Source organism: Phaethon aethereus (assembly GCF_964289735.1).
Source record: "Phaethon aethereus genome assembly, chromosome: 7".
Lineage (NCBI taxonomy): Eukaryota > Metazoa > Chordata > Aves > Phaethontiformes > Phaethontidae > Phaethon > Phaethon aethereus.
This window is the reverse complement of record NC_138583.1, coordinates 2528985-2553688: the sequence shown is the minus strand read 5'-3', so window position 1 is coordinate 2553688 and position 24704 is coordinate 2528985. Positions and strand designations below refer to the sequence as shown.

General features: G+C 41.1%; 1 protein-coding gene across 4 annotated transcripts in view; it reads left to right on the top strand.

Moving 5' to 3' along the window:
- Positions 1 to 24704, top strand: part of PCDH15 (protocadherin related 15) — a gene marked incomplete at its 3' end in the record, with an annotated part of 380126 nt that overhangs the window by 268041 nt on the left and 87381 nt on the right. For all 4 annotated transcript variants that reach the window (XM_082002568.1, XM_082002565.1, XM_082002567.1 and 1 more), the window contains 3 exons: positions 3407 to 3523; positions 17724 to 17864; positions 20207 to 20319. In XM_082002568.1, the coding sequence (XP_081858694.1) occupies positions 3407 to 3523; positions 17724 to 17864; positions 20207 to 20319 (371 nt within the window). The remainder of the gene's footprint in view (positions 1 to 3406; positions 3524 to 17723; positions 17865 to 20206; positions 20320 to 24704) is intronic.

Sequence of the window (24704 nt, the reverse complement as noted above, 5' to 3'; positions counted from 1 at the left end):
CACCAGCAATAGGATGAGAGGAAATGGCCTCAAGTTGTGCCAGGGGAGGTTTAGACTGGAGATTATGAAAAACTACTGAGGGTGGTCAAGTATTGGAACAGGCTGCCCAGGGAGGTGGTGGAGTCACCATCCCTGGAGGTGTTCAAACAATGTGTAGACGTGGCACTTTGGGACATGGTTTAGTGGGCATGGTGGTGTTGGGTTGGTGGTTGGACTTGATGACCTTGGAGGTCTTTTCCAACCTTAATGATTCTGTGATTCTGTGAAAATCTCCACTTACTCTATTGGGAATTGCCCAGAAGAGTAATTTCAACCAAAAAAGCTCATTTCCATGTCATCTGCATGTTTTGCATGTAAACCTTCTGCCTGCAAAAATCCCCATTCTGCTTCTAGCAGTTATTCATTGTAGACGTTTGCGATGAGTGTATGAGACTTGATCACCTGTCTGTGATGACAGCCTTGCTCTCTCCGAGGTGCGCTTACTGCAGCTGCATAATGAGAAGACCTGCGGTGATTCTTATGGGAACTTTTATTTTGCTAAAAGTGGAAATATTTAAACTTGAACTCTGCTATAAAAAATTAGTGGCTGCTTTAGGATTCAGGAAGAGATGAGCCAGGAAGAAAAGCACGTGGGGCTGTTCCATTTAGTTATGACTGAGACATTTGGTGCCTATTCAGTCGGCTCGGCTAAGGTTTATGAGGCACAATTGTGCATAAAGCTTGTCTTAGAGAAAAGATAAATTAGAGAGGCAGAAGGCTTTCTGTCCTACTTCATGCTTTGCTGTGTATTCCTGTGTATTTGGTACTGATCCATGTATCTTGAAAAATAGGTGTGTTAAGTAGGATGACTTAGTCTTTTTCTATAGCAGAGGATGTAGTGTATCATCTTTAAATAGGATTACGCTTTCCAGTACCTTAAGTCACAGATTTTCAGGCGCTAAGGTCACGTAAAGGTATGCAACAGATAAGAACATCACACAGCGATTCTCCCCAACCCCCAGTGAGCAAAGGGCACAGTGTGATCTCTTGCTGCTACACCGAAGAAAAAAGACCAGATATGGCTGTGGATTTGCAGGTGCACAGAGATGGATTCAAAATAAATGAATAAATACAGACAGAAGGCTGGGTTATTCCAGAAGCTTCGCTTGCTTTGTGATGTGAACCTAAGCATCCAGATCGTGGGAAGTAGAAGCTGCAAGAAAAAAGTTATTTTAAGTGTAGTATTGGGTGGTTACCCCAGAGGGAGACTTCATAGGACAGAAGGTGTCTTCTCTGTGTGTGTGCAGTTTGTAAAAGGTTGTATCCCACTGGAGAGCCTTCAGGGTATACGAACCAAAACAGTTCCCGATTTACACAGCTGTAAGGGCTATGCATGTAGAGTTGTATCACATTTGTGCTATCATACTGCAGATTGTTTTTAATAGTCCATCCCTAAATGCCTAGGATTTCTGTACTCATAGCTACTTTGTGTCTGCTTCAAATAAAGTAATTCCCCATCTTTTCTTTGAGGTAGAATGACTGTGAATGGAGTCTTACAGTGCGAGATCACTGTATGATGTTGGTTTCTTTGCCACAGCAATATATTGCTCTGGAATGGAGTTTCTCGGAGCAAAATGGGAAAGGGCTAGCTTATTTTACAAGCACAATGTCACTTTGAATCATGAGAAACAAGATTGTTTGTGTAAAATACTCCTGGCTATTAAATTCTCAGATGAAGTAAATTATTTTCTTGCAAACAGTCAAGAAATTGAAATGATAAGAATCAATGCCTGTAATTCCATACAAAAATACTAATCTCCTTGAATTTGAATGTTTTCCCAAAATGTTTTCATTTGAACGCTCTTCTAGTTTGCATTGCCTAATAGTCGGGTTTTGATGATCTAGTTGTCTCTCTCAAAATCTGAAAATCAGAGAAAAAGTATTTCCAGTGCCTTGAAGACTCGAATTGCAGAGCTTTCAGCAGAACACGACACATTAATTATTCAGACATTTACTATATGGACATGTAACAGTCTTTTTATATATATAAGTTTATTATATTGTTGTTTCCTCTGGTGAGGTATGGATGAATGTTTTAAATGATTATGTAATACAGTGTGCTAGCCAGACCATGAAGAGCTGCGACAACATCATCGTATAAATGTTGAGTAGCCATGTTTTCGTGGGAAACCTAAAAGATGGAGGGCACCTGTATTCCCCCAGAGCTCAGACACCCAGAGCTCAGACACACATTCTGCTTTAAGGGAGAAAAAGTGTGCTCTCCATTTGTGGATCAGTGAAGTCACTCTTGTGTGCTGAAGGTATATGATGTTTCTCATTTGTTTTGGAAAAAAAACCCAGAAAATTTAATCTACATTATCCATCTGTGCAAAACAACGGAAAGAGCAGTATGCAAGAATGAATAAATCTTTTCTCAATGGAATTCAAGCTAGGAAGGTGTGTCTACAGAAAAACGTGAAAATGAGTTTTATTAATAGAACAAAGATTGTGATATAGAGACGTGCGTTTAATTTTTTTAAAGGAACATACAGATAAATTTTCTGGAACTTTATGTGAGAGAACTTTGACAAAACATTATTTTCTGACAATTTATGACAGTCCAAATGAATGACCTTTTAATAACCTGTGATGCTGGTTGAGTTTCTAAACGTTCGCGGCTCCTGATGCGTGGGGCAACATGTCACCGAGAGCCACATGCATCTGGCTGCTGCATCTGCCTTAGTGTCAGCTTGCGCAGTCCCATACAGCCTGCCGTTTGGGTGAAGTTGCATCTTTCACACAAGGGGGTACCCGTGAAGGTATATATTACACGTATAGCTGCGCACGCATATATAGGTGTGAAAGTATACAGACGTGTATGCACACACTACTACATCAGTGCAACTGGGCTTAAATCAAGCCTTTGAAGCTTCTTTTTGACAACGTACACATCAGCCCGAAGAATGCCATCCTGTGCTCCCATGAGGTGTTGATACTAATCTGATATTATTTTTTCCCTTCATTGATTGCATATTAGAGGTAGCAAACACTGTTAAGCAACAGCAGCTCATTCATTTTAGAAAATTAGCAAAACTGTGTTGTGGCCCACTGCTTGAAAAGCAGGTGTCATGGAAATCTCTGCTTTGTTTACTTGTGAGAATGTGTGTTTTTCTGCAGAGCTTTGTTCTGTTGATCTGTCTCACATGAGGGTTTGGTTGGTTTTTTTTGCCTTGAAACTTTGGCACCTTCCCTTTGTGTGGTAGTTTTGTGCAGTGGTAATGGAACTGAGAGCTGAGAGAGACTGTGAATGGCAAATAGGCTTCCTAATGAGGAAGGAATGATGGGGCAGAGTTTGAGAAAACTAATTGTGAATGCGTCTATAATTTTATTTGAACTTCAGAACTAAACTCTTAATTATGTTTTGCAGGATATGAATGATTACTCTCCAGTCTTTAGCAAAAAGCTCTACAGGGGAATGGTTGCTCCTGATGCAGTCAAGGGCACCGTTATCACTACCGTTTCAGCTGAGGATCAAGATCCTCCGGTAAGCAAAAAGGTTCTATTAATACTCTGCACCCAAGAGGGAAAAATCTTTAACCCTCGTAAGTGACCTAACTCTCTCAACAACAAAGGTGATTATTATGAGTTTCACAGAGCAGTAACTCGTACATTTTTTATGCCAGCCTGTCCTTTGTCCTTCTGGACAGAGACTGCATTTACAGTGATTGTTCCTGAAGATGACAAATCAATGAATAAGAGGAATTGTCAGAAAGGGAAGCCGTGCCTGTCTGTGGTACGGTTCTGCAGCTTAAGGAGGAAACAAAACACAACTCTGTAAGATCTTGATTTTGCAGTCATTCTGCATTTCCAGTCTGAGACATCACAGGGTCATGGGGAACTGTACAGCTCACCAGCCGGCCTTACTGGATGTGCAGTATTTGAAGCAAGTGCACTTGTTTTGGGGATAAAGTTTATTTCTGCCACTGGCTTTTATTGCTGTTCCCTGGTGAAGCACTTGATTGACAGAACTGGGCACATATTTTTGACTTGTTAACTATTCTGAAGAGTAATAGCAATTTTTGTAATCAGAAGTTGATGAACATTGGTAACCAGATGATACACTGAGGACAATAAAGGCCAAAGATGTTCTGCCAGACAGGTTTAATTTTTAATTGTTAGTGTTTGGCATATTAAGGAGAATAATCCTCGGGGAGAAGAGTTCAGAGAGAATGTGCCCTGCACATTAAAAGCTGATGGCAGTGCTTTGACACAAATCAACTGTAGCTTAGCTAAATATGGTACATAGTAATTTATTTACCACCCAAGGACAGAAATGCTAAAGCAGTGTTTCTGTGAGGACAGACCTGCTATCCCCTTGTAAAATGTCCTAACACACAAAGTTAAGTAAATTCCCTACAGATCATACGTATCAGTGGGGTATGACTGAACTTGGAGGCATTTAAGGTAGTTTATAACAGCTGAAGGTCTGGGCTATTGTTTAAAGCACGTGAAGGACAGTAATATCATCAGGTAGGTAATGAATAGCAGTAGTTATGACTTACTAGTGCTACAGAGTATTTAAGGAACGTAGCAGCAGAGGACATAGACGTTATTTGAGCAGTAAACAAAAGAAATGGAGAGAGGTGTGCTGTAATGGCTGGTCTTGGACAATTTGAAGGGGAGTATTAAGAGACATTGGTGCCTGATTTTGAGTGCTCTGCTTGCAGAATGGAGCCCGAGGTGCATGTTAAGCTCCTTACATAGAGCACAGGCACATGAGAATAGGGCCCCAACCAGCCAACATGTTAATCGCAAATCTGCTTAATTAAAAGCAGAATAGTCAGCACATGTACGCATTAGACTGATCAGTAGAGGCAAGTGGGAATTTCGGGTGTCTTGCTTTAGAGATACTTTTAAAAATGCATAGGACCGTTCTCTTCGTGTCAGGTACCTACACTCTCCTTCAAAGACACACCTTTGTGTACTCATGGCTTTTAGCATGCAGCAAGGGAAAGATGATTTAGTGGTAGTGTCTGCTCTCCTCCTTTTGCATCTTGTTAGATTAATCTTGCTAGGAAAAGCCTTTCCATGGGATGATAGAGACCTAGGCTGCCTTCCCTCCACTGACTGAAGGACTCAAACTTTTGGCTCTATTTCAATGTACCTTAACTACCAGGACGGAGACTGGCCAGAGTACCTGACAAACTTGAGGCACATCCACAGGTGTGTGGAAGCCTTCCAAGCCAGGAAGTCGCTAGTAAGGCAACAAGCTGCAGCGCAGGTGTAGATCAGGGACGTGCAAGGTTAGCCAGACTTGTACCCACATCACCTGGTCCTTTTCTGGACTTGAACCGTTATGCCTAAGCAAAGGGACGTATCTCTAGTAGCACTGTAGAAGCCTAAAATGTACAATTCCATGCTAGAGTCCTTCAGAGGGCTTTGTAAGTGTTCATAGTTTTGTGGCTTGCCTACACTCTTGCTCCCATTGCCTTTTTGCTCTGTGGAAGTCTAGTGCTTTTTGTCTGACCTCCTTCACTGTTCACTGGGGCACACCAGGCCTAGGTTTCCACCATCGTCTTAGTCACTGTTTAAAATGGTGATTTGCAGGGGAAGGTAGGCTTGATTGCTCAGATCTCATACTTACTTGCTGGAAAACAATTTTGAAATGGATTTAATGCTGTTTGGTTCTACTCTGTGAATGACTTTTACTGTCAGGTTTCATGCATGTCTTACTCTTCTGTATGTTAGGCACAATAACCTGGCGGTTACAGAATGGAAATGGAGATCAAAGTGGGCAAAGTTTCCAGGTGGCATTAGAAGCCTGAAAGGGTTATGTTTACACTATATAGTGCACAAAGGTATTATCTCATTTTGCTAGCATTTCTTCCTGAATAAAACGCTGTGCTACTGTAGTACTACCACCAAATTAAGTAAACCTTGCCTTCACATAAAGGCATCTGAATTGCATTCAGCATTTCAGGGAGTTCAATGGATGCTGCTTAGCTGGAGAAGATTCTCTGTTGCTCTGCTTAGGAATGTCTTGGGAACCAGGGAGGTAGGAAACACCATTTCCTTTTGAGAGCTCTCATCCTCAGCAGGTAGCAGAAAATAATTCAAAAGGAAGCACTCTGCTCATATCACAAGTGTAATCGCTTCAGAGTGATCTGCCAGTGGAGAGCGGGGAGAACTGGCTGTGCATGACTGCTGAAACTGTGCAATTTTTTGATTGCCACAATAGTAATCTAAAATACTAAGTTCATTAGTCACAGTCCTATGGACCTGTCTCTGCCCCTTGCACCAGTATGTATTTGCTCCTAGCAGGTTTATCATACTGACCTTTGAGAAAAGTCTGCAGAAAAGGGTGTTAAGGATCAATGAAACTGGGCAAGGAGACGAATTTCTAGTCCATCTAAATTTGACAGAAAGGGGTTAGTGAGGATAGAAAAAAAGTAATTATTCATTGGTGCTAGAGAATCACTTTAATTTGTTTTTTGTGCAGCTAATATTTATATTTAGTATTTGTTGCCCTACAACAAGATATTTTGGTCTCAATAAAGTATTTGCCCATTCTGATATAAGTTCTATTTTATAATCTCTGGGTTTAACATCTCTTAGATACCACTGAGATACTGGGAGAAACAAAATAGTTGAGAAACTGATTAATGTCTGTTAGTAACAATTCTTAGTCCTGTGGAATTGGCATTTCCTAATGCAAAGCTATTTCACTTTTTCATTTAAAAAAACCTAAACCCTTCTGAACACTCTCCTTTTCTAACAGATAAATGTAGAAACTGGACATGGATACGCTTGTGTGCATCTTGTACAGTGGGTAATAACGGCCATCCTTAGGTGGTATGAGGAGCAGAATGAAAACCTGACTGAAGTGCTTATGTCTCAGTTTCCTTTCTTGTGATTTCCTCATGTGTTTACATAGATTTCTTTTACATGGTTTTGAGTGTTTTATATTTGAAAGATGTGGGCATCACTTCTACTTCTGTGGAGAAATCGATGCACATGCAGGAGAGGGAGATCAAAGTCACTGAATGTGGGATGCTGTTTACCATTATAACGGGCATCAATGCATAGGACGGTAATGTTAAGATAATGTTCTTCGAAATCAACCATTGCATTTCTTTGATTTTTATGAAGACTTAAAAATGAAGCTACCCGTAGGCATTTAATGAATACAGTAGCCATAAAAGTTAGCCAACTATGGAGGAAAGCTTTTAAAACAGCTTTTGAAAGTTGGTAATTTATTTCAAACTAATGGCTGATAGTTTTTACTTTGCTATCAGGCATAAATGGCTTTGTTTCTTTTTCCGACTGAGCCAACCTGTTTAGATGTTTTGTGCTACTGGCAAATCTGTATTTATTTGGAGCTGGCTTTGACATGTGGTGTCACAAAGTATTCAACACAAATTCACCAGAAATGTTTTTTAAAAAATACACTGGTCAGCAAGAGTACCCTCCTCTAAACTTGCCTTAAGGAAAAGAATATTCTTCGTTATCATCGTCAATATTTTAGTTGTTCGTTTTGTTTTTTTTAACCTGGTGGAATCTTATTTGCACAGTACTAATACATCTATTTTATCAGTTCAGGAAAAGAAGTATATATTGATTAAGAAAATAATTGTGGCTTTAAAATATGCCTGATTATCAGGTCAGGTCTAATAAGAGCCTAACTAATGTGAAGTGTGCAAGCAAGCCTGAATTTTTCTGTTGTTGTTTTACAAGTTAGGCAAACTATTCCCCTGTCAACTTCAAACTCAGTCCAGAATAAAAGTCAAGCTAGATTTTTTTCATCATCTGCAATAAAAGCTTCTCAGATCTAATCAGCTCTTCAGAGACTGCCCACTGTCTTCAGCAAATCCCAACTTTGCATTGTCAAATTAATATGAATGGTATGAGAATCCAAATTGAAATGCTCAGCACCTGCATGTCATTTCTCTTGCAGATAAGGCAAATTTGAATTTTCTGCAGCAGAAGAGTGGGCTTGGGGAAGGAAGGAAGGAGGTGTTGAATGGTGTCAGTGGAGTTTGGCTCTCCATTTCACCCCGTAGGCACCATCCTCATCCCATTCCTCCTTTGAGCTGCTGGACTGGGGCTGTTGTGGTGTTGCTTTCCTGTTTCAGTCCCACAGCAGCAGTGATGGGCATGTAAATGGTAGAAAAAAATTTCATGCCACTGAAATCAACCTTAAGAAATCCTCATCTGTAGCAAGCTATGCAGGTGTTTTGCCTACTGTGTTACTTTTTGACTGTGGAAGTGCTCATTCAGTGATGTTCCTGAGGCAAGATCATGGTTTTATCTGTGGCTTTTGACTTCCAAAGGACAAGTCACAAATACAAACGCAAACATGAAATGGTCAGTGAGGGTACAAGAAGTAACATAGGTGAAAGATGAGAGGTTGGAAGAGACTGGTGGCGTAGAGTTTTCTGATTTACACTAGCAGTGTATTTCCTAAGTGATTTAGAAACTTACAGCACATAGATATGGAAGTGCCATGAGTGACTAACACGTTTCCAAAAACAGTCACAAGGAGTGTGCTTTTGCTCTTAAATGAAGTGCTGTTTGATTAAGTTATTGGAGATGTAGATTAAAGGTTATCATGTTGGTTTTATTTCAAAAACTCCCCCCATCAAATCTCCATGCAGTAAATTATTTGCAACTCAGTATATTTTACATGTATGAATGTGTACACGTGTGAACGAATGAATGGCAGAGTCAGGATGAAGATGTGGAATTTTCTTAATGGAACTGTACAAACTCGATGCCCAAAACATTAAATTGTCATTAGAATGCAGCTGTTAATAATAGGATTGGTTTAGTTGCACAAACCCATGGATTTCTGGTTACTGTTAACAGTTACTAATTCAAAACAAAAATTACCTGTGCTAGATTCAAATGCTCCCAAGTAGGTATTTCGTTATGTTTTTATTTTGACCTGTGGATTTCAAAGTGGTCAAAAAGTCTTGGCCTGAAGGCAGAAGAGATCTCTCATAGTTATTCCTTCAGGTCCTTAGTGAAACGTCAATTAAAACGTAGAAGCTGGTGCTTTTCACTAAAGGCCAGAGCAGGAATTGAAGGGCTCTCTTGAGCAAATGTCAATTTAAATTTCTTACCAGTTTTTCCTTCTCCTTATCCTTTCTGAATTCACTTTTTTTGCGGTGACTGAGAATGTAAGTTATGCTTCAGAAGTTACTTTTACATTTGTTAAAAAGACTTGTAATTTGCAATACCATTTTGGTAATTGAAATATGGCAATTTTGGTTTATATATGTTTCATGGAATATGGTAAATCGATGTATTGTCCTGTGGTTTATTGGAACAATACATAGTATATTTTTCTACAGTTTAAAAATGGTTATATGGTATCTGACTTTTCAAATTACTTAGTAGCTCCTGTAGTTGCTCACCCTGCCTTTCCCAGAAGAGCTTACATCTAATTCCAGACACACGACATGTAAAGGGTAAGAAAATACTAAGCAGAAAGCAAGAAAAACAGGCCAAGGTGGATGGAGGGAATTATGGTAATAGAACAGAACCATGGTTATATGGCTGCCAAGGACAAGCTTGAGTACATCTTCAGTTCTCTTTAAGTAACTGGTATGCCTTACTAAAATCAAAATCTTCAGTTTTACAAACATTGCAATTGAAATTGTTGAGAGGGTTGAGCATGCGTTCTGTTTAGCATTTGAATAATCCCTTTAAGGTATAAGTACTCACAAATTCAAAGTGTTTTGTTGTGTAGAGATCTGAAAGAAAAGAGGGAGGTAGCATTTAGGCCAGTTAAGAAAAGTTTGTTTGTGGGGTAGTTGTGAAGAAGCAGATGGCTGAGGCATCACAGCCACTGTGCAAGCTGAACTAAAAGGGTGGTAACACTGCATTAGGAGGCTGCACTGAGTAAGTAGCAAACAGCAGAGACAGTTACGTGTTGAGGGTCTCCCTCACACATCATCTCGAGTTTTCTTTCCAGAAGTGTTGTGCAGCTGGAGCTTAAGGACTTTTGTCTATTTATCTGGGGTTTCTTCACATCCAGGAGTGGATTAGTTGAGGCTGTTGGACATCATGGTTAAGCATTATATTCAGGGCAAGCCTGCAGCCCCACACAGTGAATCTGTGCCTCCAAAATGTGCTTGGACTTCCTCAGCACCAGGTGTGGAGAGTCACTCCAACAGCCTTCGCTGTATTTGTGTTGCCGAAGTTGCTTCAGTGAGTCCCAAATGGGTTTGACTTGCTGTCTACACAGTGTAAACGGCTGTCTGAGTAATCCCGGACAGAAATACGATAAATCTAAGTGAGAAACCCAGTTTTTTTCCACTGTTAAACTCCTTGCTTTGTTTCTTGGGAGAACTCCATTGACCTTATTTGAGTTCAGTTTCTCCACCAACTCTTTCATGCTGCAGACAGTGACCTGCCCAAAAGACAAAGTCAACAGTGGTGAAAGGTGCAAGCAGGTATCCTGTGTTAGGTGCATAACTTTGCAAGGCTTTTGTGTAGCTGGGAAACGACAGAAACGCCGCATCTCTGATGGCAGTGCGAAAGAAATGCTTCTGGCAACTAAAGTAGATGTGATAATATCCTATAGAAAAATACTTATTTTTAAGTGCTGCTTCGTTTTAGCTAACACAAATGTATGCAGCTTTGGTTTTTCTCAGATTGTTTTCCAGGTCTTTACAGGGAGAGATACCTGGAGCCCCCAAAGCCTGGACAAAGTCAGTGTCTGACTTTCTCACTGATGCTTCTGGATTTTACCAGAATAGTCTTCAGTATCCCTAGCCAGCATCTATTGCCATCTACTCTTTGGGCAAGTAGGTGATCCTTTGTAGCTGAAATCTGAAGCCTGTATCAGGGTTGGTACAAATGCTTAAATCCCTCAATTCGGCGTCGGATAAGATGCTGAGAGGGTCCTCAGGATTGTTTATAGTATTTCCCCTCTCAGTACTCCATTTGAGAGCTTAGCTCTCAAAGAATGATAATCATTTATCGGCAGTCCTGGCTAACTGGGAAGGTCCCAGTTGACTGGAGGTTAGCAAATGTGGCGCCCATCTGCAAGAAGGGCCCGAAGGAGGATCTGGGGAACTACAGGCCTGTCAGTCAGACCTCGGTGCCGGGGAAGGTTATGGAGCGGTTCGTCTTCAGTGCCATCACGTGGCACATACAGGACAATGCCGTGATCAGGTCTGGTCTTTAAAAGCTGTGTAGATGTGGTGCCTAGGGACATGGTTTAGTGGTGGGCTTGGCAGTGTTGGGTTAGTGGTTGGACGCGATGGTCTTAAAGGTCTTTTCCAACGTAAATGATTCTGTAATTCCAAGTGGCCTGCCCAAAAGCAGAGCTTCTTAAAACGGTTCAAAAGTGACAAGTGAAAGTGCATGGAACCAGTGTCTAGGCACCACTTGGGCCATCTGGGTGAGGCACTGCTTCTGCACTCAGCAGCTGCACGGAGACACAGCTGAAACTGCTTTTAAATTGTCTCCCACTTGCTGCTCTTCCTTTCTCTGTCTTGGGTTTTGGTTTGACTTAAACTAAATGCTAACTCGTATTGTAACACAGTCACAGAAAAAAGGCACGGTAGCTCTGTTTCCTACACAAACAAATGTATAGTCTGAACTGAAATGACAGGGACAGTCACTTCAGGAGCAAGAGAAAGGAAAGCAAAATGACTCTCGTGTCTCTGTGGAATGATCAAACCCAAAGCACAGCAGAGCGATGGTTTGCCTTTGAACTTCAGAGATCAAACTTGATTAGTCTCAAGACTGGGAAGGTTTTGATGACAACAAAGAGCTTTAAACCTGGTTCATTTGCTTTTAGGTACCAAAGTTTACGAATCTGTACTTTGAATGAGACAACTGCATGTGGAAGGATTTGAATGGTGGCTGGTTTTTTGCTTGGCAAAGGGGCTACCTGTGATCGGCTTCAGCAGGTCTGTACAGATAGCTGTACAACGTAGCTAAGTTACTCAAGGACACCTGACATCATCCTTGGAGAGAAGAAGAGTTTTCTTCATTGTGAACAGTTTACGCTTGATTGAAGTGGCATGGTGATGAAAGATGCCAGATGATTATGACTATGTTCTCAAAGCTCTTAACTCTCCAAATATTTTGAAATGAGAGCAACATGACCTATTTGATAGATGCTTAGTTTGCTTGCTTTCTTTATCAGAAGGTGAATATTCCCAGAATTGATATAACTTGAGGTGTTTGCTTTTCCTGTATATGCCTTTTTTGGTATGGTTTATCGCTGTAAAAGCTGATATATTTCTTCTGTGGGTGATTCCCCTGCATGTTCTGATTTTGTTGATTTGAAATGTCAGTAGAAGCAGATGCAGAACACTGATTTTAATGAGCAGCCAGCTTCCAGAGCTCCAGAACATCCAATTTAATGGTTTATCCAGTCTTAACACCTTGTAAGGTTTTTGTTCAGTGGAGCCCTATTGTCAAATTGAGAGTAATTGTCCTTATTGTTGTGCAGGCACCCGCTAAAAGTAAGATGCTAACAGATATTTAATTAGAGGTTTCACAGATACTTAATTGGAGATAAAAGCATTTGCAATCAGTCCAGGGCTTGGTCTTTTTAAAACTATTATTGTTGGATTTCATAGTGTCTGCTGGAGATTTGTATAAGGGAAACATGATGCAAATTCAATGAGTTCTTAAGGTAATTTTATATCATGGCTTTAAAAGGTCATGTTCTTTTTGTCTTCAGTTTGTTACAGTTAATAATTCAGAATTTCCAGATGTTGTGATTCAGAATTTCAGGTCCTCTGTTGAGTTACATACTAAAAAAAAAAAAAATCCTTCAAATTTTAGAATTTATGTAAGTGAATTTAGGGTGTCTACACATGAGTGTGCTATTCATAACCCATAGCTGGTATAAGACCCACCAAAATAATTTGCCTACTCTGTGGTCTGCCCTGTCTTTAATCACAGAATCACTAAGATTGGAAAGGACCTTCAAGATCATCAAGTCCAACCATTAACCCAACGCCACCATGTCCCCTAAACCATGCCCCGAAGCGCCACATCCACACTTTTTCTGAACACTTCAAGTGATAGCGACTCCACCACCTCCCTGGGCAGCCTGTGCCAATGCTTGACCACTCTCTCGGTGAAGAAATTTTTCCTAATATCCAATGTAAACCTCCCCTGGCACAACTTGAGGCCATTTCCTCTCGTCCTATCACTAGCTAGTTGGGAGAAGAGACCAGCGCCCTCGTCGCCACAACCCCCTTTCAGGTAGTAATGCTTACGTTACTTCGAGCATGTTACAAAGAACATGTGCAGCCACCTGTACATTTTGGGTTTAGCATCACTTTCCAATTTTTTTTCATAGAATTAACTCTACAAAATTTGCCTTAGTGAAATCATTCAGATTTGCATTGAAATCTACAGATGGAAATAATTTATTAAACTCCTTACCAGTTTCACGTTTTAGCTATAATGCCCTCAGACGTTTTCTGACTTCAGAAAGTGGCATTGAGTACAAAAGGTCTTGGTAAATAAGTCTGTATTCGTTATGCCACTATTCTGTACTTAGGGGTAAAATCCAGGTCATTTACCAGATGCGTATCTGGGATCTTCACAAGTAGCCTGCGAATGAAAGTGAAATGCATTTTTTTTCCGCTCTTTCTTGGGCCAGATCATTCTGGTTTTACACCTCTGTTACCCATTTGGATTGGGGGAGTAATGAGTCCTTGCTTCCTTTTGAATTGCTTTCAGAAATATACATGAAAACACATGGAAGTTATTGTTGTCTTACACTTCTCACCATTTTTCCTGGCTTTATTGCATTACAATTTCTCTGCAACCTATCTGTGCCTAGTTGAGAGTTATCTCGATGGTTCACATGTGCAGCCTCGACGGCCTCTTCGCCCAGGGCCTCTGTGTGCAGCCTGATAATCAAATGTTGGGGACGTTTTCCTACCTGTCAGCTGTGTCACAAATGCATGTTGTTTCCCCAAAGCAAAAGGAAACTTAAGGAATTATGCAGCAATAAAAGAAATAATTGAAGCCGGATGAGCTTTAGATCCAAGTTTCATGAGAGTCTTGAGCTCTCAGGAAAACTTTGGTTTGAGAGAATGAACATGGTTCCTGCCAAGTATGGTTCTTGCTCCATGATTTATCTGAGAATATCATCTGCTATATTTGAGTTTTGCTGTAGACATAGGAATGCATCTAAATTAATTTAGAACAGAGGCGAAAGATGATTAATATCTGAGAAAATTAAAACTTGCTTCTAAGTAGATTTCCCTGGGAAATCTCTCTGGAGTTTTTTCTGATTACATTGGTGCCAAAATACAGTAAATAAAAAATAAGTCCCTGTTTTGTTATTTTCAGAAATGACAGAAGATAAGTGTACTTGATAGTCGTATCAGGAACAATAACCTGATGAGATTTTTGTTTATTTAATAACAAATTACCTAGTGTGTACAGGTTTAATGATGATGATAGCTTTTAGTCTTCCAAGCAAATGTGAGGACCATTACTCTGAAACCAGAATGGATTTCAGCAGGTAATTTCCTCTTAATTATAATGTTGAAGAAAAATGACTTAATCAGAAAATGCCAGGGGAAATGTTGTATAATCACCTCTGTTATGCTATGATCTTTGAAATTTCTCATGTTTTCAAGGATTTGTACTCTTCAGTGTACATCCTCCCGTAAAGTACTTGTGACTATGGTCTTTCATACGTTGCTTAACTAAACACCAAAACACACCTGGCAGACCCAATTCTTAATTAGTAAAGGTGCTGGCTGGCCGGCGGCGCTGGAGCGGTGTACTGGCTAAGAAACCCTTCCTGGGCTGGATTTCCGTGGCGGGCTCAGAGAGGCAATGGCCTCATCACTGCTGCAGCTAAAATCATCCGGAGGAGCAGCTGTGCAAGTCTCCCCAGGAAGTCTGTGAATGTCTTGGTTGCATCCAGCCCCGTCTCACTTCTCTTTACGTGCAAGGTCTTATGGGGAGGAAGGCTGAGGTGGCCTTGGCTGCCTTGTCCTCTGTTAATTCTGTTAGCATTAGACTTAAGTATTCTTGTTCTTTTAACAGCTGTAAAATTAATACCACCAATTAAATTCTTATAAGCTACCCGTATTTTTTAATTCAAACAAATATTCTTTGCTGAAGGGTCGCTTTCTCACATTGACGTATGCTTTATTCATTAAATAGTCCTACTACTCATCAGGAGTTAACATGGCAAAATCTGATTCCATGTTATAAGGCTTTGCAGCATGCATGTATTAGCATGATACAAAATAGCTGTGCGAAATCCATTCCAGTAAAGCTTTTAGCTTACACTGTGTATTTTGACTGAGCATTTCAGTGCACTTTTGTTGTATCAATAAAATGTTCATATGATTTAGTGAGCCTAAACCACTTTTGCAGCTGTTTCTATTGCTGTTTACAAAAGTAAATTCCCTGTTTCCGTGTAGTTAGTAGGTGACATGGTACATTGAATATATTCTCAATAACAGCAAAGCTGCTTTATACCACATTACTGAATACAGATGAAAATTACCAATTCGCTATTAATGAAACAGTGGGCGCTCATATTTTGTCTGTCTAAGTACAATGTAAAGGTCAAAACCGAATCTGAGGTCTAGACTCGGAGGCATTAAGAAATTGAAGTCATACCAATGATAGGACCTGAGTTTCTAAGTGCTTCTCTGAATCTACTCCTAAATATGTTTAGCAAATAGTTTGAATTCTGTGAAATGTCCCAAGTGTCTGGTAACATAGACTTTGGTCTGCTAAAAAATAGTTATTCGGACATCAACGTGCAAAAAAACACCTTTCCTTGCTTTAAACCCCTTCTTTGATCCCTCTTTTCCTCACAGTTCTTTAGTACACAGCTTATGTTCATACTGGCTCCACTGCTTTAGTCGCCTGCTGCTACGTCACCTTTTAATCTTCGTTTTCGAAGCGTCACTGTCAATGCTATTGGAGGGGCACTGTCTGAGAGCGGAAGTGACCCGTTAAAATTTAACGTCTCTCAGACATCCTCTGTAACCAGTAGACGGTGCAGTTCATCTCATCCGGACAGAGGCTGGGCGATCCCTGCCAGAAGCGTCTGCCGCTTTGAAGCGAGGTGGGCGCCGGGAACCATCCCGCCGCTACCGGAGTCGCTCCTCCAGGCGCACGTGGGAAAGTGGCTGTTGGAATGGAGCCTGGGGTGCTGCACGGGACTGCAGCACGGGACTGCGGCAGATCTCCAGGACTGTGGAGATCCCAGGGGCAAGCATTGCCACCCATTTTGCTTTTGGGGACTGGGTAGACCACACAAGCCAGCGCAAGCCCTCCCATCTCTCTGACGGGGGAGCAGCTGCCTTGGGCTGTGCTTACAGGCAGGGTGTTAATATATGTCCTCTGAAGGTCCCTGGAGGGTGACTGCTGGAATGGCATCGTTGGAATATAACGGATCCTTCAAGAAACTTAATTCTTCAATATAAATGTTATTTTAGGCAGTTAGTGTTAAAACAGTTCAATCGGGTAAATAGCCTTCTATTAGAAAATGCTGAGTTACTGATCTGAAAAATTCATCTGTTCTACCCTCTGGCAATGCCTCTTCTGATTTCCCTTTTAACTTGGTATCCTTGGGTGCATATGCCCGCAGTTTGTGACACACGCATGGGCTCTCTGTGCTTGTTCCTTGTCATTGAAACAGGGTTTGAACCGTGGGAGGGTCCATTACAGGGCTAATTAAAATCCGTTCGCAAAACGGTTACCACTGACACAGACGTATTCTCCATTTGTTTTCTGACGCCGTGCCTCGCGCCGGCTCTGACGTCAAGCAGTAGGTGGCATTGCAAGGCAGCAGCCCTCTGTTACGGGTGGGGCGGGCCACAGGCGCCCGGTCGCTTCACACCGGCGCGTGTGACCGTCTCGGCCCCGCAGCGCGGGGCGGGCTCGCCTCTTCAGTCGGGGAGGCGTGGATGTGAGCTTTTAGGGGGTTGTGCCAGAACTGCTCAGGCACAGGACGAGCGTGTGGTGGAATATGTTTGGAAGTGCTGCAGGCCCTGTAATCTCTGTGTTTTACTTCGTGGGGATGAGGATTTTGAAACGTACTAGTCTTTTGTCACCCGACTCTCATGAAAAGCAAAGCCTTCAGATGCTGCTGTTTGACTCGGATGCAAAACAGCCGCTTTGGGTCCAGGCAACACGGTGCTGTTTTCATTGTGTTCTCTCTAAAGGAGAAGTGGGTGGATGTCACGTACTGTCCTGTGTTCAGAACTATAGCCTGATCTTTCAGAAAATAATATAACATATATCTTCCTATCTTCACCAACAAGACGCTGTAACTTTTAGGACGAGCGGAATAAATGTTGGCGGTTTAGAGTATTAGAAGCGTCTTGAACTTGAAAGGAGTTTTTGTAATACATTAAAATGTTGTTGAAAGGTATGTTAAGCAACCTTTGCCGTGTCCACTTTCTGTTATTTAAAAATTGCAGTAGTTATAAACCAGACAACTGCTTCTGTCTGTATTCATGTAGGGAGGTTTTTTAGCTCTTTTTAATGAAATCTTTCCAAATGTCTGGTCATTTTTCTTACTGGACCTCTCAGATATCACTGTAAGATACTCTGGGGGGGGGCAAGGGGAGTGCTCAGTAACAAACCCAGTACTGAGGAAGGCAAACTGCAAGTTTTGTTAGTGATGGTCTGTTTACCAATGCTGGCGTTTTAATCCTTTACTAACTTCATGACGTGTAAAAATACAAAGATATGCAAGTTGCTTTGTTTTTGCCTTACAGGGCACGCCAGCAAGTCGAGTCCGATACAAAGTAGATGTTGTCCAGTTTCCTTACAGCGCCAGCATTTTTGACGTGGACGAAAACTCAGGACGTGTAGTAACCCGAGTAAACCTAAACGAAGAGCCAAGTACAGTGTTTAAGGTATGAAGTCCTATAGCTGTATATTGTCAGTAAAAAATATTACCTGCGTTTGATGGAATTCCTTTTACCCTCTTGTTTCTCGGTGTCGCTTTATATTGCGTAGAAAGATGTGAAATTTTTATTCTGTTTGTTTCTTTACTTCCTTAATTTCTTCCTGGCACATATTTTGTGCCTTTTTGATTTCAGAAACATCTTGGGTGGATGATTGCTACTGTTACAAGGGCAGAAGAAACGGCGAGGCAGCTGAAGGAAACCTCAGTTTTTAAAAATTACCTTGCTGATTTCTTTGTTTTCGACAGGGCTGTCAGCATAGCAATTTTATGAGAACTTTGTAAGAATGACAAGATACCTTGTGGAGGAAGTTACTACCCGGCTAGATAATTCGGGACTTCTGTTCACAAGTGCTATAATGTAAAAACGTTGGCTTTAAGGACACTTATTACCATTGTGTTGCTATTGTTCCTGAAGAGTCTCGAGCATAGTTAGCGTGGAATAAGTTAGGATTTTAATCAAAATCATTGGGACAGATCTCCCTTCTTAAATCCATGGGTATTTGAGGGGGTAGTTGAAAATGAAAATTAAAATGTGTCAGTAAGCAAAATAGAGAAGGGGGAAAAAAAAGGTGTCAGAATATTTGGGGCTTACATATAATTTCACTGCTTGGAAACTACCAACCTTTTGTGTGGTCATTATGGTGTGTTTTGTTTCTTTTTTGCCTTTCAGTTATTTATTTATGAAATGAGGATTAAAGAGAGGTTTATTCACCTACTTTCCATTTTAAAGAAATAAAATCATCCACTTCACTGTTTTCCACTTCTGAGAGTCCTGTCAAGTGCTACCATGAGCTTGGGTAGTGTTGAAATGCTGTCACTGTTTTAGGAACCGAGGACAGCAGTAATTTGAGTTGTTTTCAGTTTTTAACTAACATAGTAAAACTGAAAGGAAAAGAGAATTATCTTGGTTAATATCGAGTGCAGCTTTTTTTGTTGTTGCACTTTTTATTTTTACTTCTCGGTATTATTTTGCGTGCCTATTTTCTGAAGCTGTGAGACATAACATGCAGGTGATGTGCACGTGGACATGGAGCTACATTTCTGTATGAAAACTGCTTTATATTCGGGCAGACCAGTGGTAAACTTAGCAGAGTATTGCTTTTGAGAAATTATGGGTATATAGGGAAAAAGCACAGAAAAGACTCCAGAAATCAGTGATGGGGGACTTTGAGTTGGTATTTGCATATAGACCATTGGGCTTGTATCTGCCTATCACCTTCTGTGAATTTTTCTAGTCAATTTTTAACATACTCATAGTTTTTGCAATTATGATAATCTTGCACTGGTGAGTTTCCTTAATGTATTGGCTGGAAAAATGCTTCCTTTTGTTTTAAGTTGTCTCTTCACTGACATATTCTAAGAATAGCTCGGACTCACAGAAAGGAATTGAAAACCGTTTGCTAGTATGAGGTGCTGACCTGCTCCATCTAGCAAGCTCTTGAAATAAGGACAAAGTTAGAGAGAGGGGAAACTGGAAAACAGTCCACTGCTCCATCTTCAGTGGGCTGGTCTCTCATCCTTTTGCTAGCAGATAGCTTACCTTCATTTGCAAGCTGAAAGCAGGTGAATTTTTTTGTCCCGGCAGACAAACACAGATTAAATAAACAGACAGACATGAGTAAAGATCAGATAAGCAAAAGATTTATAATAGGCCACATTCGGAGAAGGTCTTTGGGTCTCGTCCATGTTTTAGCATACAGAAGATCTCTTTTCTAAGAGGATTTTTTTGGAGGGGAGGTAATGTTAATTTTTTTTGTTTTGATATCAGACCTCAGTTTTAAATATAAATGATAGCGACGCAGAATTCTTACCCGGTACTTCTTCTGTTTGTTTTATTGGGAGTTACAGGTAGGTTTTTTTCAATAAAAATTATTGCACTGTGTAAATGTAGAATTGAACTATACTGTTAAAGAAGTTGAAATTGTTTCTGGAACTCTGAGTAAGGACAGTCTGTGATTAGACGTGAAGGGAATCTCCTGAAAAATGTACTTGAAGCTGGCAATGTGTTTTGGAAAGGTATTGGTAGAAAACTGTTGTATTTGAATTCCAGTTTACTGTGTTTCTGTAAATTTTCTAGCAGATGGTTCAAGTTGTGGATGGCTGTCACCATTTTCCTCTGTGTTTTGTTCTTATACAATGTATGATTTGCAGCGAAAGAAATCTAGTCCAACTTATTAGACCCTGAAAATACAAGAAGTATTGACCCTGAAAATACAAGAAGTGTTGTTGCAAGTCAACATAAAAAACATTCTTGCCTATACTGAAAGTGATTTTCTCTATTACTCATAGCTAGTGGTCATTGCGTATGACAATGGGGATCCTGTGAAGTTCAACACCACCACCGTAGAAATAGCTGTACTGCAGCCTTCGGTAATTCCGCGTTTTACGCAGGATGAATACAGGTAAAGCATTTATTCACATTACAACTGTTGTTTTTTAAGTTAAAAAGTTCTAGTTTGAATGCTACTCTGAGATAACGTGGGCTACGAAAATACTCTGTTGTCAACATGGAAGTGTTTCACCTACATATACCTCAAATGTTGTACCTTCTCCTGTTCACTTTGGCTCATGGAAGGAAATAAGACACAAAAATAAGGCTCAGACCAAAGCACCAAAAGCCTTCAGTACTTAGAGCTGATAACATATTTGCTGATGTTAACTCTTCCTTAGGAGATAGAATTGGATGCTGCTCTGTGGAGAGAGCAGTCAGTGCTCAAGTCTACCAGAAGCACAACTATGTGAAGTTACATGCAAGACTTCTTTGCAGCACTCCCATTTGAAAAAGTGAGGGTGGCAAAATACTTTAGAGTTGCTTCTTTCTCTTAGCTACAAGTTACTTGGCAGCCAGCCATTCCCTAACCGTATCAGATAGTGGTGCAATTTTACCCTCTTAACAGGTTGTCTCCAACTGAAGAGATCTGGGCTGTAGCTAACAATGACAGTGAGAAGAGGTGTGTTTGAAATTATCCTCTCAGAAGCTGTTGAAAATGTCAGTCGTGTGGATAAACAAAAAACCTTGTGCATTGAAATTGTAGCTGGGATCACCAGGGCTCTAGGTTAAGTTTCCTTCAGTCCGTTTGAGTATGGTTGGATCCTGTACACCATTCATGTCGGACACGAGAGAATTCAGACTTGACCTCTTTGATACGGGAAGTCCAGATGATAGTTATTATTACTACAGAGTCACGATTTGATAAAGTTTTCCCTCTGACAATTTAACAAAATCAACCCCATTTTCTTAAATTTAAAAAAAGGTGGTGCACAGGCTGACTAGTTTAAATTTTGTTACAGAGAACGTGTTCATAAACATTTTGACATCTGTATAATAATAGGAAGTGATAGGATCAATGCAGCCAGCCTCCCCATATCAAGAAGTTAGAGCCTTGCTGCAATATGTGCTCTTGATTCCAATGTAGTGACATAATCTGTATCAGAAGATAGTGGGTTTTGTACATATATTTTCAAAACAAAGTGCTGGAGGAAATGTGAGAACAGAAATTGAATGTAATATTATTGGCTTCAGTAGACCCTAATGAGAGGGTTGCTTGCTCAGCTATTTTAAGGAGTTTAGACAAAAATTCATTATGGGCATTCTATTTTTCCTCATGATTAGACTATTAGCATTTTGAAGCAATACCATAAATAAATGAAAAATAGCAAAATACTGCCAACCCTTTAATAATTTTGTATTTAATCTTGAAACAAATATGAAATCTGAGGGAACAGTGCAAAATTATAAACTTTGCATTTAATGCTAATCCTTCGCTGAAGGATTTTTCTTGAGAGAGATTATTCTTGCTACTCCCGATATTTTATTACATATTTGCAAATGTATGAAGTGTAATTTAGGTAATGTACCAAAAGGTAGTCCTTTAAATAAAAATGTTTCCATTTGTAACTGTAATTTCATATATCATGTCAGTGCATCCAATTTCTGAATAGTATTGAAAGCCTTTCTGTAATACACTTAACCTTCTGTGTTACTATTTTCAAGAAAACAGTTAACAGGTCCTATATGCGTAGCTATGAGGGGGAAAAAAAAGTGTAGCTCTGTTTAACAGGAGGATGTGAAAAAATGATAGGATGAGACCTTTGCAAGATACTCCACATTTTGGGTAAATTACAGAAGCTAATTTACCTAGCCTCAGGAGCCAGACAGGGGGCTGGAGCTGCTAAAGAGAATCTTCACTGCTAGGGGCATACTTAGTAATGCACTTGGTTTCCCTTTTCTGTTATAACTTGGGTTAGGAGGGCTCTGCAGAGGGATCTGAACAGGCCGGATCGATGGGCAGAGGTCAACTGTACGAGGCTTAATAAGGCCAAGAGCCGGGTCCTGCACTTCGGCCACAACAACCCCATGCAACGCTACAGGCTTGGGGAGGAGTGGCTGGAGAGTTGCCCGGCGGAAAGGGACCTGGGGGTGCTGGTCGACAGCCGGCTGAACACGAGCCGGCAGTGTGCCCAGGTGGCCAAGAAGGCCAACAGCGTCCTGGCCTGTATCAGCACTAGTGTGGTCAGCAGGAGCAGGGCAGGGATTGTGCCCCTGTACTGGGCACTGGTGAGGCCGCACCTCGAATGCTGTGTTCAGTGTTGGGCCCCTCACTCGAAGAAGGATGTTGAGGTGCTGGAGCGTGTCCAGAGAAGGGCAACGGAGCTGGTGAGGGGGCTGGAGCACAAGTCTTGTGAGGAGCAGCTGAGGGAACTGGGGGTGTTCAGTCTGGAGAAGAGGAGGCTGAGGGGAGCCCTCATCGCTCTCTACAGCTACCTGAAAGGGGGTTGTGGTGAGGTGGGTGTTGGTCTCTTCTCCCAAGTAACCAAAGATAGGACAAGAGGAAATGGCCTCAAGTTGTGCCAGGGGGAGGTTAGGCTAGATATTAGGAGAAATTTCTTCACCAAAAAGGTTGTCAAACACTGGAACAGGCTGCCCAGGGAAGTGGTGGAATCACCATCCCTGGAGGTGTTCAAAAAAAGTGTGGATGTGGCACTGGGCATGGTTTAGTGGGCATGGTGGTGTTGGGTTGATTGGTTGGACTTGATCATCTTAAAGGTCTTTTCCAACCTTAATGATTCTGTGAACTTTATTCCAAATAACCTTCACCTTTAAGGAGCTTGCCCTTGAATCTTATCTGTTGACAAATGTGATGCCGTAGCAGTGTGACATGGTCTGGGATGCCCGTTGTTTTGGGAGAGGCTTCAGTGCAGCCATAGTGCTAGACTGCTCAGACCAAATCCAGCGCAAGTCCAGCCTCCGGAGCACTCAGAGCACGGTGTGGTCTACCTCTGCAATGTAGAAGAGGTATTTTTGCAGTTCTCACGTTAACCAACACAGCGTCTTTGTTTGCAGGATTGTGAGAAGAATCTTTAAGCTTTAGGAGCACAGGCAGAGTTTGCATTGCCTTCTGAAAAATGAGCTGAGCTCACACTTCATGAGGCCACCTCGGGCTCCAGTTTTATCCCAGGAGATGGCAACTTTATTTCACTACAATGAAGAAAGCTTAAAGTCTGACACAGCTCGTATCCCCTAATACCCTTATATGACAACTGAATAACCTGTGTTACCCTCTCCTCCTTGCGAACTCCTCAGGATAAGCTGAATAGCCTAGTTTTTCTTTCTGAAGAAATAGCGCTACTCCATTCTTGGTAAATTCTTTGATGCCCACCATTGTAAAAAACTTCTTAAAATCTTTTTGGGGCAGCAGAGGCAGTTACTCATTTTCTCCAATGTCAGAAACTAAATGAAAACAACGCCGTAACTTTCTGATTCAGCTCTGACTCTCTCAAACATTTTGGAGCAGGACTACTTTTGATTCCTAAGGTTTTCAGGGGTTGTCACGGTCTGCCAGCTTGCACTTCGTGTTTGGTTTCTTGACAGTGATGCAAGCTGAAACTGGCAGGTTTCATATAACCTTATGTTTCAGTTGACATAGTGTATCTTTAGGGTAAATGTCAGCACGGGGTAATGGTGCTGCTTTCAGAACGATAGAGTGTTGGATGTGGATACTAGAATTTCTGAAGGATTGAGAATTAGTGGCTTTAGAGTGGATTTGTATTGATCTTTGCTTGCATAATTATCATAATCTAGATGATTCCAGCATTTTTTTCTAGCTGTTTTACAAACTTTGTTTCTGTGTATTTAGAAAAAGGTCACAGTTGAACAGTTTTACAGAATAAAGCTGCCTGTGCAGTTGCAGCATGTATTACAAATCAGAAATAAATACAAAAAATAGAGAGGGGACCAGATGGCATGATCAAAAAGGCATAGCCGCGTTAGGCAGATAGGGAGAAAAAAGTGCAACTCTGCCTTGAGCTGTTGGTCTGGCAGCTCTCTGCTCTGTCAGAAAGTACCCCAGCGCAGGAGGGTCTCTGCTTGGAGCCCTGTTCATACTGAGCGAGGCTTTGATTGATTATTATCCATGTGTTAAAGCGACTTCCACAGGAGGCAGCGGTCAAGGAGATGAGAGTCAGAGATTTGCATTTTATTCACTGGCTCTCCTCCTGACTTATTCCATAATTTGGGGCAAATTAATTAGTCTCTTTTTTCCCCAACCTTCTTGTTTTGAATTGTAAATTAAACCGGAGACTTCTAAACGCTGCTGCGCTATACATATAAAACAGCCACGGAAAGTTAAGAGCTCTGAGAACTGTAAGATACAACATGGAGCAGTTGCTTTATGACAAGTGAGTACTAAAATATAGTTCCTTCCTAATAACAATTGCTAAGAAACATTGGAAAGACATCTGCTGCAACCAGTCAACTCTTCTGGTGGGAACTAGCCGGTCCAGGCCA